Source organism: Gymnoscopelus microlampas (assembly GCF_963454915.1).
Source record: "Gymnoscopelus microlampas genome assembly, chromosome: 4".
Lineage (NCBI taxonomy): Eukaryota > Metazoa > Chordata > Actinopteri > Myctophiformes > Myctophidae > Gymnoscopelus > Gymnoscopelus microlampas.
Window position 1 is genome coordinate 12,557,568 of NC_139941.1, and position 14,016 is coordinate 12,571,583.

Genomic DNA, 14,016 nt, shown 5'->3' on the forward strand with positions numbered 1-14,016 from the left:
TTTCTTCGGCACGGCTGTCTTGAGGTCTGCTGTGCTGTGTGTGTGTGTGTGTGTGTGTGTGTGTGTGTGTGTGTGTGTGTGTGTGTGTGTGTGTGTGTGTGTGTGTGTGTGTGTGTGTGTGTAGCAGGAGCTTGGCTGTGTGTGATAAGGGCAAGCTTTCTCAATCATGACTTGGCTGTTTCTCTCTGTCTCTCTCTGTCTCTCTCTGTCTCTGTCTCTCTCTCTCTCTCTCTCTCTCTCTCTCTCTCTCTCTCTCTCTCTCTCTCTCTCTCTCTCTCTCTCTCTCTAACAGGTGGTCTGTCCAGCTCATCAGACGGCTGTCAGCCGGTGGTCCGCTACAGCAAGGACCAGCGGCCCACCACCCTGCCTATCCAGCCCTTCACCTTCCACCATCAGTTTGCCTCTAAGCCCCCCCAGCCCAAAGCCCTGCTGCCCCTGTTCGCAGGCCACGCTGCCTCAGGTAGGCCTGTCACAAGATATTACGTTAACCTAGTCAATACGGGAACGCATCTGTGTCATTTTAGATTTCTTTGGCTATTAAAAAATAGCAGATCTACAAGCTCATAGCGCGGCACCGAGTGCCGTGCTATGAGCTTGTAGATCTGCTATTTTTTAATATATTTTGAACATGTTTGCAAATCTTTGAATTATATGTTTTTTTAAGCACATTTTTTAACTCAAATCTTTGCTTCTTTGGGGGTCCCTGGAACAAAATATTTTCAGATGGGGGTCCGTGGCCAAATACATATAATAATGGGGGTATTTGACATGACAAAGTTTGAGCACCACTGATATGTTTTTTTCAAAAAACTGTTTTAGCTAAACTGATTTAGAAGACATTGGTAGAAGAGAAGCAAAGATTTGAGTTACAAGTGTTCCCTTTGTAAGACTTACATTCACGTAGAAATGTATCTGTTGAAAATAGCTGATCTTCAAGTAGATTGGCTATTTCAGCTATTTCTTAACATTTTTTAATGTAGAAACTTAGTAAATGCATGGCCTGCTATGGCCTTAGCACATTGTTTATTTTGTTAATGGGTACCAGCCATTCCTTCTTTGTATATTTAAGTTATGTGTCATATCTAAGTTTTATCCAAGTTTTGTCTGCAAGGCCTAGAAGGCAAACAGAACAGTTAATGTTATAAATCTTTGTTTTTTTGGCAATTATTTGGGGGCCCAGTTGCAATATCTTCACGGCCCACAGGTTGAGAACCACTGATTTACATGACAATTACTCGTCAACTAATATTTAATGAATGATGATGTCACTAGGCTCAGGGATGCAGCCCAGGAAAACCTCGGGAGTCTCTGGAGGTCCGGGAGCCGGAGAGGAGAGCCAAGACGCAGCCCAAAACGTGCACACATTCCAACAGGGCACCACCGCGGCAGGTAGGCCTGCCACAATGATTACATAATCACCTGGTCGCAATTATTTGAGATATTCACAATTATTTTTGCGTAATTGTCAGAATCCTTACAATTCTTGAAAAATTGTGAAAATAGCTTGTACTGTAGATTGGCTATTTCCGCTATCTTTGAAATGTTTTAAAGTGTATAAAGTTATTAAATATCCGGCCTGTTCTGGCCGTGGTACATTATTTATTTTGATTAATTTGGTTTGACATGCTTAAGTAATTTGTGATGTTTGACCGATGTTTACAAAGCTAATGCAGACAGAAATGGAACTTTTATTCATATGTTCCAATGTTCTCAATCCACCCGCCTTCAAATTATTAACCGCAATTATTTGTGTGACAAATAACCGTCAACTAAAACTTTGATGATCGTTGCAGGCCTAGCGGCGGCGGGCCCTCCGCCTGGCTCGGTGCGACCCTCGCCTCTGGGGAGTTATTCCCCCGTTCGTCTCCAGGGGGCGCCCTGCTCCAGCTCTGGAACCTGCTCCACCTGCACCCCCAGCCCCCAGCAGCCCCCCCGCAGCCTGTCCTGTCCCGTGTCGGCCGGCCTCATGCCCCTCCACACCCCCCCGCCCGCGCTCACGGCCAAGCCCCTTACTCCTCCACCTCCGCCACTCTGTAAGCTTTATGAATGATTACGTAACCGCTCGATCGCAGTTATATCTGAGTTATATATCGTCTCTGTCGGGTGGAAACCTCATATGTCTGAAACTGTTAGTTTTCAGGATTGAAATAAAAACATAGCAGATCTACAAGCTCGAAACCTGTCAAAACGCTGTTTGCGGATCTGCTGCTTTTGATGCTTTTGTGTGACGCTGAAGTATGATCAAGTATGGCGTTAATTTACGATAAAAAAAAAAAAGGAGATTAGAGGTTTCTGCCCGACAGCAACGATATATTATAATCTACAAGTACAGTGTTGTATATTTTGAATGTTTTGCCAATTATTTGATGGCGTTGTGTTGAATGTGATGTCGTTGTAGTTTGTGTGAACGACCATTTAATTGCAATTATCAGTACACGACAGTTCTGAGACACATAGTAGACGGATATGGTACCATATTATAATGAGCTTTACTGAGGACCAATTACATGAAGATAGGTTGAAAATGGGTGAAGCGATCCTTTAAACGGTACGACATCTTCAACTAAAATGTCCTGATGTTGACAGCCCTGCCCCTGGGTGTGAAGAGAGGCGCGGTGCCCCCCATGCTGCCGCCGGTGCAGAGCCACTGTTGCCACCACACGGGGGTCCCCAGTGACAGCCTGAGTCCCCTGGCACGCGTGGAACCCTCAAAGCAGCTGGACGGAGCCAGGACACACAATGGTACAATCTTATTTAAGTTTTGTTTTGGTTGATTTTTCACAGTGAATAAAATCATCCACCAATATGAATGAGACATCTCACCAAATGAACAGTTTGATGTGAAATAATCGCATCACATTTTCTCTAAAACATATTTTTTTGTAACCATAAAATAAGGAGGACCAGGACTCAAATTGTACTATACTGTGAGGCCCTCACAACTATAGTAATACAAGCAAGCACACACACACACACACACACACACACACACACACACACACACACACACACACACACACACACACACACACACACACACACACACACACACACACGCACAGAGAGAGTTAACAAATCTGGTTGATCTCTACCCCTGCTGTCTTTTTCTACTTCCACTCATCTTTGTTCTCCTATGTTGCCTTCTTTTCTATAAGAGATGGATTTCAGTGATTGTTGGTGCTATAAGTGAATTGGACAATTTGTCACTTTTTATTTTTTGGAGCTACAGTAGCTTAGTGAGCCATTGTTAGTCAGAACAGTAGTAGTTATTATTTCCTACCTTTAAGCTGCAATCTGGGTTCCAATCCCATGTATGTGATGCAAAACCTAGGAAGGAATTGCAGGGATTGCTAGGGATTTTAAGGAAGGAAACTGTTCATTCTGTATGACAGAGAAGCCCCAATGCTTATCACAGAATTGTCGTTCTCTTTCTTTCCTCTTTGCTTTTCATCTCTCGCATGAATACCTGTCATTTCTGCTCCTTCTTCCCCCCACGGCTAAACTCCCATTCCTCTCATTCTCTGTCTCTCACCATACCTCCTTCATCCATCCATCCATCCATCCATCATCCTATCCATCCATCCTCCTATTCATTCATCCATCCATCCTATACCACACTCTCCCCCACCACCACCAAAAAAAGCCCACCACCTGTCACCGCAGGCTCTGAAATGGAGGGAGTACCGTCGTCGAAACCCTCTAGGGGTGGAGAGGGTGGAGAGGGTCTCAGGTGGCTCTGTGAGCCTGGAGCCCCCCCGGAGTGGCGGCAGCGGGGCGCAGCGGTCAGCCAGACGCAACGTCTTCGACTTCCCCTCCGTCTCCTCCTCTTCCAGCCTCGGGCTGCTGGGTCGGACCAATGGTGCTCATTCTTCTATTGTCCATTTGTAGTGCGGGTTATGATCTTTGCAGAAGATAACGCTCCGCTGCCCACAGTGGTAGTGATAGTGTGCTGTAGATCGACGGTTCTCCCCTTACAGGTTTCATGACATCGAATTTCTATTTTATTTTGTTTGGGGTGTTTTTTGGGGGTTCCCTGACCTCAATTACACCCCAAAAAACTGAACTTTGATTGAAGATTCAGTGGATTTTCTATGGTCTGGGGTTTTCTGTATAAGCAGGCTCAGAAAAGTGCTGTGATTTGGCCTGTGGACTTTGATGTCAAAGTCCATTAATCTCGCCCCCTCTCCTGCCCGCCCCTCTCCTCGCCTGCCCCTTTTGGGGGGGGGGGGGGGAGGCGATGATTGACAGGCGAAATTCCTCAACAGCGACACCCGCAAGCAAATGTATGTTTGTTTGTTTTTTGCAGCTGAAAAAGCCTCAGAACACAGCTAAAAAAACCTGCCATGCCTCACTGGAGTGGATTTTTCAGTTAAAACCTTTGACATATTTAGTTTGAAGGACCATGATAAAGACTTTAATGTTTTGTAAAACCAGCATGTCATGAAACCTTTAACTCTGATAGTATACAAATGGAACCAAATGGACCCGTCAGGGTCCATTTGATTCCACGCTAGTTTAGCTATCTCACATTCTAGCTCACGCACACATTCATCGATTGCAAACGGATACGTTAAGATCACTGTTCACCAAAAACACGAGGATGTTCAATGAATGCACTCTTTTAGCATGTTCAAACACTGCACCTTCTCACCTACCTGTCTTTATATTTGAATTTCTCTACTTCCTATAGGCCAATTTACTGGCTTTATCGTTCTTCTGTGCCCGTTTCTCTGTTTCTGCTGTGCTAGGAAACAAATAGTAGAAATACTTTTCTACTTTTAAATACTTTTTAACTTTTTTTGGAATCGTGCCAAATTCACTCCGATTCTAACACGACCCATCATCGGTCAAAATAGTTTCCGTTCTGATGAGCTTTTCTGGTTTTCCGATTTTTCTCTTTCGTCTTCTACAATTCTAATGGAAATTTATGCTTTGCACGTTTGAATGAGTCAGTGAGCGGTTGTAAATGTCGGTTTTCCATACATTTTCGGTTAATTGCCCCACCATAATGTGTGTGTGTGTGTGTGTGTGTGCGTCAGGTGGGAGCCAATCGTCCAGGCAGCTGCAGCAGAGCTACAGTGACTTCCTCCCAGACTACTTCTCCTTGGCCGAGAGGCCGCCTGAGGAGTTCTGCCTCTCCCCGGATGCCAACTCCTCCTCCACCTCCTCATCCACACACATCTCTGTGGACCTGGTCCAGAAGAGAGGTGAGACACAGTCAAAGAGAGAGAGAGAGAGAGAGAGAGAACCCCAGTCTTAACCACTTCTTAAACCCATTCAATCTGGGAACGCATCCGTCATTTTAGATTTCTTTGGCTACTTTTAAATACTGAACATTTGTGCAAATCTTTGAATATATATATATATATATTTTTAAAGCGAACATTTTAAAATCAAATCTTTGCTTCTGGCGGTCCCTGGAACAAAATATTTTGATATGGGGGTCGGCGCCAAATAAATATAATTTTGGGGGTCCTTGACATGAAAAAGTTTGAGAACCACTGATATTATAGCAACATAGGTTTTAAAAAAAAAACTGTTAGGATTTAGAAGACATTTGTACAGTAGAATCCCCAGAAGCTAAGATTTGAGTTAAACTCGAATTTTCGCTTTAAAAATATATGTATATTCAAAGATTTGCACACACTTTTACGATAAAAAAAAAAATAGCAGATCTACTTGTATATCTGTATGCTATTTTTGAATAGCCAAATAAATCTAAATATGACACCGATGCGTTCCCGGTCTTAATGTATTAAACTCTATATTAGTCGTTCTCAAACGTTTTTAATTTCAAGGAGCACCATAATGCGAATGGAGTTACAAACCCGTAACGGTCCATTTGGAACCCCCTCAAGTAACCCAGAGTGACCCTGTACCTCACTTTGAGAACCAGTGCCCTATATGTACTTTGTTGATCGAAGAGTTATTGACGAAAACATGAAGTCCGAGATTAGCTGCTCACAGACACATGGTCACACGTGGACCCCCGAAAACATAATCGTAGAGATAATCAACTGGCATTGAGAGCAAAATCCACGGACTTATAACAAGTACTATAACATGAACTTACGACCTTCTTAGTCTTTGGGCTAACGGGCTTACTTGACAATTTATGAATGCAATTAATTAACCCGTTCTGTTTCTGCTCCACCCCACCCCCTCAGGTTTGGTGAAGGCTGTGAACACAGCAGTGGATCTGATCGTAGCTCACTTCAGCACGAGTCGAGACCCTGACGTGAAGGTATGTACTGTATGTATTACTGGAAGAAAACGTAGGCAATGCGGAATAGCAACAAGTGAATTTGATTGGCTTGAGTTTTGTGTATCGGCGTTGTCAGGCAACAGTTTCTGTTGTTTCTGACATCAGATGCCCATACATAGAGATTCCAGACATCATTGCAAATGGGCGTAATTTAGTTTAAACCGATTTATCACTTGCACGAACAGCCAATGAAATCCACTTATCTTTATATTACATTATCTGAGACTGCAATTCTTTTTCAAAAATATATTTTATGACACGACACATTTCATTCATCGTTTTCTGTGAGAACTGCTTGATCTTTAGTTTTTTTCAACTCATTTACTTCTCGTTCTACCCTCCGAATCCTCCATCACTCCTCCCCTCCCGCTCCCCCCCTGTCCTACACCAGGCTAAGTTGGGGAACAGCTGGGTGAGTCCCAACGTGGGTCACCTCATCCTGAAGTATCTGTGCCCGGCCTTGCACGCGGTGCTGCAGGACGGGCTGAAGGCCTACGTTCTGGACCTGATCATTGGACAGCGCCGCTGCCAGCCCTGGAGCGTGGTGGAGGCAGCCACGCAGCTAGGTGACGAGCGCAATCAGCTTTATTGTCACATCACAGGTTTACAGGTGTAAAAAAAAATGTATTTCCAGAAAGGAGAAAAAGAAGAGGGGGCCAGGGGCAGTGTTGCCAGACTCTGTGAGAGAAACAAGCAACCAGGTCTAGGAAAACCAGCCCAAAAGAAGCGACTATGGGCTGCATGAGCACTTTAACATATGCATCAGCTATTTGAAAATAGCAGATCTACAAGCTCACAACGCGTCGACTTGTAGATCGGCTATTTTCAAATTATAATAAGCAGATCTGGCAACCCTGCTCAGGGGGAGCAAAAAAAAAAGGACAAATCAACACAAATATCTACATATATACAGTAGGCTACACATAGCACATTCATCCGGTACAGCATGTACATGAGGTTCGACATAAGGTGCAGCAACAGGTATAAAAAAGGTGTGGAAAAGTTGTCTTGACTAGAAAGACTATAGCTTTAAATGAATGTTTGAACTCTACTGCCTACTTGCTCAGCTACAGGAGTATGTATCATTTGGGGATAATACTGGCGACTTTCTGAAACCACTAGCCACTGCTGTGAGTGAATGAAAACGTATTACACTTTATTACACTTTAATCACAATGAACGGACATTGTAGGGACAACCCAGTGGATTGCTTATTGTCTGGTGACTATCTTTGAGACCGCTTCCCTTGATATGCAGAATACATTTGCATGATAAACATCTATGCAAGCACTCAAAAGAAGTGTTATTATTTTGACTGTGGTGAAAACCGGGACAATTTGGTAGTAATGTTGAAAACTGGGACATTCGTATGTTTTTAGAGATATTTTGTCAGGACTTGGGACACCGAGCTTGAAACCGGGACAGTTCCAGGGCCAAAAAGAGTGCCGCGCTATGAGCTTGTAGATCTGCTATTTTTGATTTTTTTTTTCAAAGTGAACATGTGTAACTAAAATCTTTGCTTCTGGGGGGTCCCTGGAACAAAATATTTTGAGATGGGGGTCCGCGGCCAAATACATATCAATTTGGGGGTCCTTGACATGAAAAAGTTTGAGAACCACTGCTCTAATATGCATGTCTCCATCAGGTCCATCCACACGTGTTCTCCACAGCCTGTTCTCCAAGGTGAGCCAGTATTCCGAACTCACCAGCCACAGCATGAGACTCAACGCCTTCATCTTTGGCCTGCTCAAGTAAGTCCTCACCTTCACAAGCCTCTTTGTTTCACAGCTACAGTATTTGTTTTAAGTCTTTCAGAGCAAGTCCAAGTAAACTCTTCAGAGCAAATGTATAGAGGTGCTCACGATTGTAAAGTAGCTGGCTCCAGGTGAATGCAAGGTTTGTATTCATAGACTTAGAAAAAGGAGAAGCCCCATAGCTTGCTTCGAGCCAAGAATATCATGTATTAAATTGGGCTTGTTTGGCCTTTCGCGTTTCAATGTTAAAGGAGTAGTTCACCCCAATTTTTTTTATTTTCTATCACTTACACACCCCATGAAGCATTGAATTCATGGTGATTTTTTTGTTTTTGTTGAATTCCTAAGCCAATAATTTGATGATCGGTGGTCTCTCCGGTATAGACTCAAAGCCTTTCCTTTGAGTCTCCTACTGGATACATTAGCATCTTTCCGCCGGTAATCACATTATTGGCTTATCTCCATGAATTAAAGTCTCCATGGGGTGACTAATCAATAGAAAACATGTCATTTGGGGGGTGAACTATCCCTTTAATTAAATAAGTGTTGATCCACAAGCCCACGAAGCGACGCATAGTGAGCTTGTAGATCAGCTATTTTTGAATGGGGCTTAACAGGACACAGCTTTTAAGGACAAACATACATCTAATCACACAGACTAAATAAATGCACATTATTGTATTTTTTAACGGGTGTTGAACTTTGTGGAATAGAGAATTCCTCTACACGTGCTAGACCCTCCTGGTGAAACTCCTCACTGTCAGGTGAAAACAAGTGGCAGTGGCTTCTTTTCTGGACAGTGGTTACAATACCGTCCCTAGGACCAACCAGTCTGAAGACCAACCAGCAGGGGTCAGCAGTGACCAGATTAAGTGTGTGGGGACATCAGGGAATTGGCATAATGACTAAAATGTGATATTAATAACAAACCAAAAAAAAGCCTCTGGTCTAGCGGTCCGGGCACTTATAGGCTCTAATGTAGCCTGACAGTGCATCGCGGGTTCGAGTCCCGTTCCCGACGATCTTTACTGCATGTCTCTCCCCATCTCTCTCTATCTGTTTCCTGTCCATCTCCACTTAAAAACTATCAATAAAGGAAGAAAAGCCCAAAATATTTTTTTGTGTGTGTGTTAGAGAGAGGATGTAATACACATTGTAAAGTGCTTTGGACAAAGGCGCTATGGAAATACAGACCATTTACCATTTATTAATTCTTACATCATTTTTCTTTGAACAATGGAGAGCTTTATGTACTGAAAATCATTCGCTGCATCAAACATAGACAGACGTCACATCAGTGTCACATTAGTCGCAATGACTGGCACAACATACAGTAGTCACAGACTGTCACAAGACAAATAACACCAAATATATTTGCATCCTTGACACCATCACACATGGATCACACGTTCACATCTGTCTCTCCTTTTCAGCCTGAGATCTTTGGAATTCTGGTTCAATCATCTCTACACACATGAAGGTAGGACTCCAGGGTTTCTCAATGCTTACTATCGCTTTTGTACTTTAACTACTTAAAAGGGGGATGAAAGCCTGGGCTGATTTTGTACAGTAGTTTGTTTTTACGATTCAGGTTAAAAACTACAGCACACCTAACGCACATTGAGGTCTTGGCCTAAATACCACCAGGATTAACTCTGTTAAACAAACGGCAGTGATTTACATTGTTGATCTTATGGAGATGGTCATATTGTTGGACAGAGGAGGGAGGAGGCAGAAATTTGAGTATTGGGACCTTACACACTCGTTACTAATTTGATTAGTTGCAGGTGTGTTACTTACTGTCTGCCATGTTTTGCTCTGCTGTAGTTTTTAACCTGAACTGTGAAAAAAAAAAAACTACAAAATTAGGCTTTTTGAAAAGGTTAGAAATAAAAAACATTTTTTTGAAAATGTTCACATACTGTATAATGAGACATGCCCAAAAAGGGAAGTCAGATTCAAAGTGGTAAAACACTTATTTTATTTCCATTTTCTTGTCCTCAGATGTTGTAGCAGCGCACTACAACGTGTGGGGTTTCCTACCCATGTCTCAGGGGGCCTGCCAGCCTCTCTTCGAGGAGGTCCTGCTCCTGCTGCAGCCGCTGTCGCTCCTCCCCTTCGACCTGGACCTGCTGTTCGAGCCGCACCTCCTCCAGAAGGGCCGCGAGCAGCTCCGTCGCAAGGAGCTGCTGTGCTCTGCGGGCCAGGGCACCGACCACTCCACGCGCTCCACCTTCCAGCTCATGAGAGGGTGGAGCACCGCGGCGGGCGAAGCGGCGAGGGAGGAGGCGGAGTCGGCTGCCGAAGGGAGGAGAGAGAGGGCGGGGCTCAGACGAGACGGAACGTGGCCCAGGGTGGCAAGGTTATTATAATCTTGAAATTGTCATAACAAAAATAATCGTTTGACTGTATATTGATCAATTTCTGTTACTTTTAATTGGTATTTAAATGTGGGTTTGCTAGTTTAGTTTAGTTTTTATTAGTTTTATTGTCAGTTTTTTTTTCATAATATGGTGTATTTGTCAGGTGCCAGATTCATAGATGTAATATAAGTAAACCATTTCATGGAATTATTCACAGTTTAACTGGTACAGTTAAACACATGGAAGATAAATTTCATATACAACCAAAATACTAGGCTTATGTACGGAATAAATGTACAAAGACTAAAACTAAGGGCATTTTCTATACTTGATTTACAGTTTTAGTTTGTTTTGTGAGCACCACAATACAGTTTCATTTAGTTATCGTTTATCCTGTAAAGCCTCGTTTTAATATTTAGTTAACTGTAATACACTTGCAGGACGGAAGGTGTGGGGTCCAGACGAGAGGGCGTGGGACTGCAGTCGGGGCTGAGGAGCGACAAGGCAGTGATGGACAGCATGGAGGCCGGGCTTGTTGACACGCAGGCCATGATGGAATTAGGCCTCACTAATCTATGGAAGGAGAGGGGGGCAAGTGGACAGAGACTGAAAGGTATGCACATTGCCTATTTATTTTTTTACCACTTAAACCCTATACTTCGTTGATCGGAGTCCCACAGGGCTCTATGCTAGGCACCCTCCATTTTCTCCTTTTACACCAAATATTTTCATGGAAAAGCTCACTTTGCGACATGTTGTGAGCTTGTAGATTGGCTATTTCCCCCCAAATGTTTACCCCAAAATAGATTGGTTCTCAAAGTGAGATCCAGGGACACCCAGGGGTCCTTGGAACGGGTTCCAGGGCGTCTCCAGTGAAATTCGCTGACATGGAATAAAAATCTGTTTAATCACTTGAAACCTATTTTGTATTTTGGCAATTAAAAATAGCTGATCTACAAGCTCACAACGCAGAAACATTTAGAAATGTAAACATTTAGAAAGATCTTGAAAAGATGTGAAAGCTTTTGAATAATTTAGAAATTCTTTAACACAGATCTTCTCTCATGAGGGTTCCTTTTCAGATGGGGGGTCTACGGTCAAATACATATTCATTTGGGGGTCCTTGACATGAAATGTTTGAGAACAACTGGATTACAGTGTGTGTCTTACCTGTACTTTGTAACCTTCATTTTAAACCTTATTGTCTCCGCCAGGCCGAAGGCGGAGACACTTTGTTTTCACTTTGTACGTCCGTGTGTGTGTCCGTCCAGCTCCATACATGGGCACATGGTCTGTGAACACCTAACATATCACAATATGTAATATAAATAGGTAAGACAGAATTAATCAGGAACAGTTTTACCACCTCGCCTGGCGGAGACCTGTGCTCCGAGGAGCACATTTTCTAGTCTTTATCTTTTTTTCCCCCTTTTTTAAAAATTCATTACAATCCAGTATTTTCTCTATAATTATCTTGCCGTATGTTATATTGCTGTTGTTAGCACAGTCTTGTGGAACATGTCACACCAACATGTCACACCAACAATTACTGTACCTGTTACAGCGAGTGACAAATAAACCCTCTTGATTATCCTGAGGTGTGGGAGGAGAGAGCCAGGATGGAGAGAAGGAACGGAGGAAGGAGAGAGAGAGGGATTCAGTGGAGGACGAGGGCCGTCAGAGGCAGGACCGACAGGCCGGGTGGTGGTACCAGCTCATGCAGTCCTCTCAGGTAATTCTTTACGCTGCTGCCCAAGTCCTCCATAACCCATTCAATCCGGGAACGCATCTGTGTCATTTTAGATTTCTTTGGCTATTCAAAAAAATAACAGATCTACAAGCTCATACTGTAGCGTAGCCCATGAGCTTGTAGATCTGCTATTTGGAAAAAAATAGCAGATCTACAAGCTATAAATATGAATATAAACATTTTTGCAAATCTTTGAATGTATATTCTACAAATGTCTTCTAAATCCTAACTGCTTTTTTCATTTCAAAATATTTAGTAATAGGGACCCCCAGGAGCAAAGATTTGAGTCAAAAATTGTCCCTTTAAAAATATATACATATTCAAATATTTGCAAAAATGTTCATGATTCTTTTTAAATAGCAGATCTACAAGCTCATTGCGCTATGAGCTTGTAGATCTGCTATTTTTGAATAGCCAAAGTATAAAATACTATTCATACCGTTCCCGGTTTGAATGGGTTAATAATAGTGGAGCATATCACTCCAGTTCTTAATCTTGACACTCCCTGCCAAATAATTGATAAAGCATTGGTTTATAAAGCAACATCTTTGTGCAATATATCATGAATGACCCAGGTCATCAGGTCTGGGGACTTTTCTGAAAAGTTTGAGAACCCATGATGTAAAGCACATTGAATTGCCCGGTTGTCGACATGTGGCAAATAAACTTTGCCTTGCCTTGCCTTGCCAGGTGTACATCGATCAGTCCACGGAGGGCTCTAAATTTGTCAAGAGCGAGAAGAGGAGGAAGTCGTCAGAGAGGCGGCCGTGTCAGCTCCCGCCCACCAGAGAGGGCGTGGTGGAAGGGGCGGAGTCCTGCCATGCTGCAGGGGAGGAGCACAGAAGCGGCGGCCGCGATCCGGCAGCGGTGGCCGCGGCCGGGGGAAAGCCCTCGTGGTCGTGGATGGGCAGCCCGCCGGAGTCGGTGCTCACCCAGGACAAAGAGACACGTGCTCCAGGGACTGCGGCGACTGAATCCCGGGCAGCATCCCTGATCAGCAGCCCAGCACAGGGACAGAGCCCCATGCGCTGGGGCAGGCTCTTTGGGTCAACGACGGGCTCTCCATCCAGGTCGGAGGGACCTGAACAGAAGGCCAAACCTCAGAGAAGCAGGTGAGTTTTTGGGTCCGATCCCGATTTTTGGAGAATCCAAGCCAACGGATTACCTATGTTTTGACTGATATTTTGTTATTTTTTTTAAGTGCAATATCGTTAAATCAATTTGAAAAACTTGATGAACTGATGAAAGTTTCTGTATGAGAACTTTTAAATTATCAACAAACAAACAAATACAAATGAACAAATAATCTTTTTGATGAAAAAACAACAACTTCTATATTATTTAAAGAACATTTTAACTTGAATTATTCCATGAACAAGCGAACCCGGAAATGTAAAATGCACACTTTGTTTTTGCTCTCATTGAAAACGTCAGGCCACCGTCGGGTTGGCTTGGCCTGGACAGGTCTGTCCTGGATCTGGTAGCACAGACCATAGGAGCAGGGAAGAAGTCTTCACCCCTACCTCCTCCAACCCAAACCCCACCTCCTCCTCCACAACCACCGGCTGTACAAACCACTCAAACCAAAAAGTCTCCGTGGTAAGTAGGGCTGCTGCAACTATGGATTATCTTTTCTTAGCGATTATTCTAGCAATTACTTTTTAAATTGATCAAATAATCCCGAAGTTGTTTTAAAAAATATATATATATCAATGAATCGATTAACCACCAAGGCTATTGTCACTGTTTTTGAATTTTCTTTGTTTTTAAAATGTGAATGACATATCCAAATCTTGTAATCTCTTATTTTAGTACATTATCGATAATTTTTCATAATCAATTAGATCGATTAGTTCAATTAACCGTTGCACCCCTATTTTATTG

General features: G+C 43.1%; 1 protein-coding gene across 2 annotated transcripts in view; it reads left to right on the forward strand.

Moving 5' to 3' along the window:
- rusc2 (RUN and SH3 domain containing 2) overlaps nucleotides 1-14,016 on the forward strand; it is a 51,951-nt gene that overhangs the window by 34,648 nt on the left and 3,287 nt on the right. Inside the window, exons 8-22 of one of the 2 annotated variants that reach the window (XM_084056288.1) lie at nucleotides 293-460; nucleotides 1,273-1,389; nucleotides 1,794-2,033; nucleotides 2,587-2,742; nucleotides 3,644-3,859; nucleotides 5,040-5,207; nucleotides 6,168-6,244; nucleotides 6,657-6,831; nucleotides 7,911-8,016; nucleotides 9,453-9,499; nucleotides 10,024-10,381; nucleotides 10,823-10,995; nucleotides 11,981-12,114; nucleotides 12,823-13,244; nucleotides 13,567-13,731. In XM_084056288.1, coding sequence (XP_083912414.1) covers nucleotides 293-460; nucleotides 1,273-1,389; nucleotides 1,794-2,033; nucleotides 2,587-2,742; nucleotides 3,644-3,859; nucleotides 5,040-5,207; nucleotides 6,168-6,244; nucleotides 6,657-6,831; nucleotides 7,911-8,016; nucleotides 9,453-9,499; nucleotides 10,024-10,381; nucleotides 10,823-10,995; nucleotides 11,981-12,114; nucleotides 12,823-13,244; nucleotides 13,567-13,731 — 2,722 coding nt within the window. The remainder of the gene's footprint in view (nucleotides 1-292; nucleotides 461-1,272; nucleotides 1,390-1,793; nucleotides 2,034-2,586; nucleotides 2,743-3,643; nucleotides 3,860-5,039; nucleotides 5,208-6,167; nucleotides 6,245-6,656; nucleotides 6,832-7,910; nucleotides 8,017-9,452; nucleotides 9,500-10,023; nucleotides 10,382-10,822; nucleotides 10,996-11,980; nucleotides 12,115-12,822; nucleotides 13,245-13,566; nucleotides 13,732-14,016) is intronic. The other variant, XM_084056289.1, reaches the window with a different exon arrangement.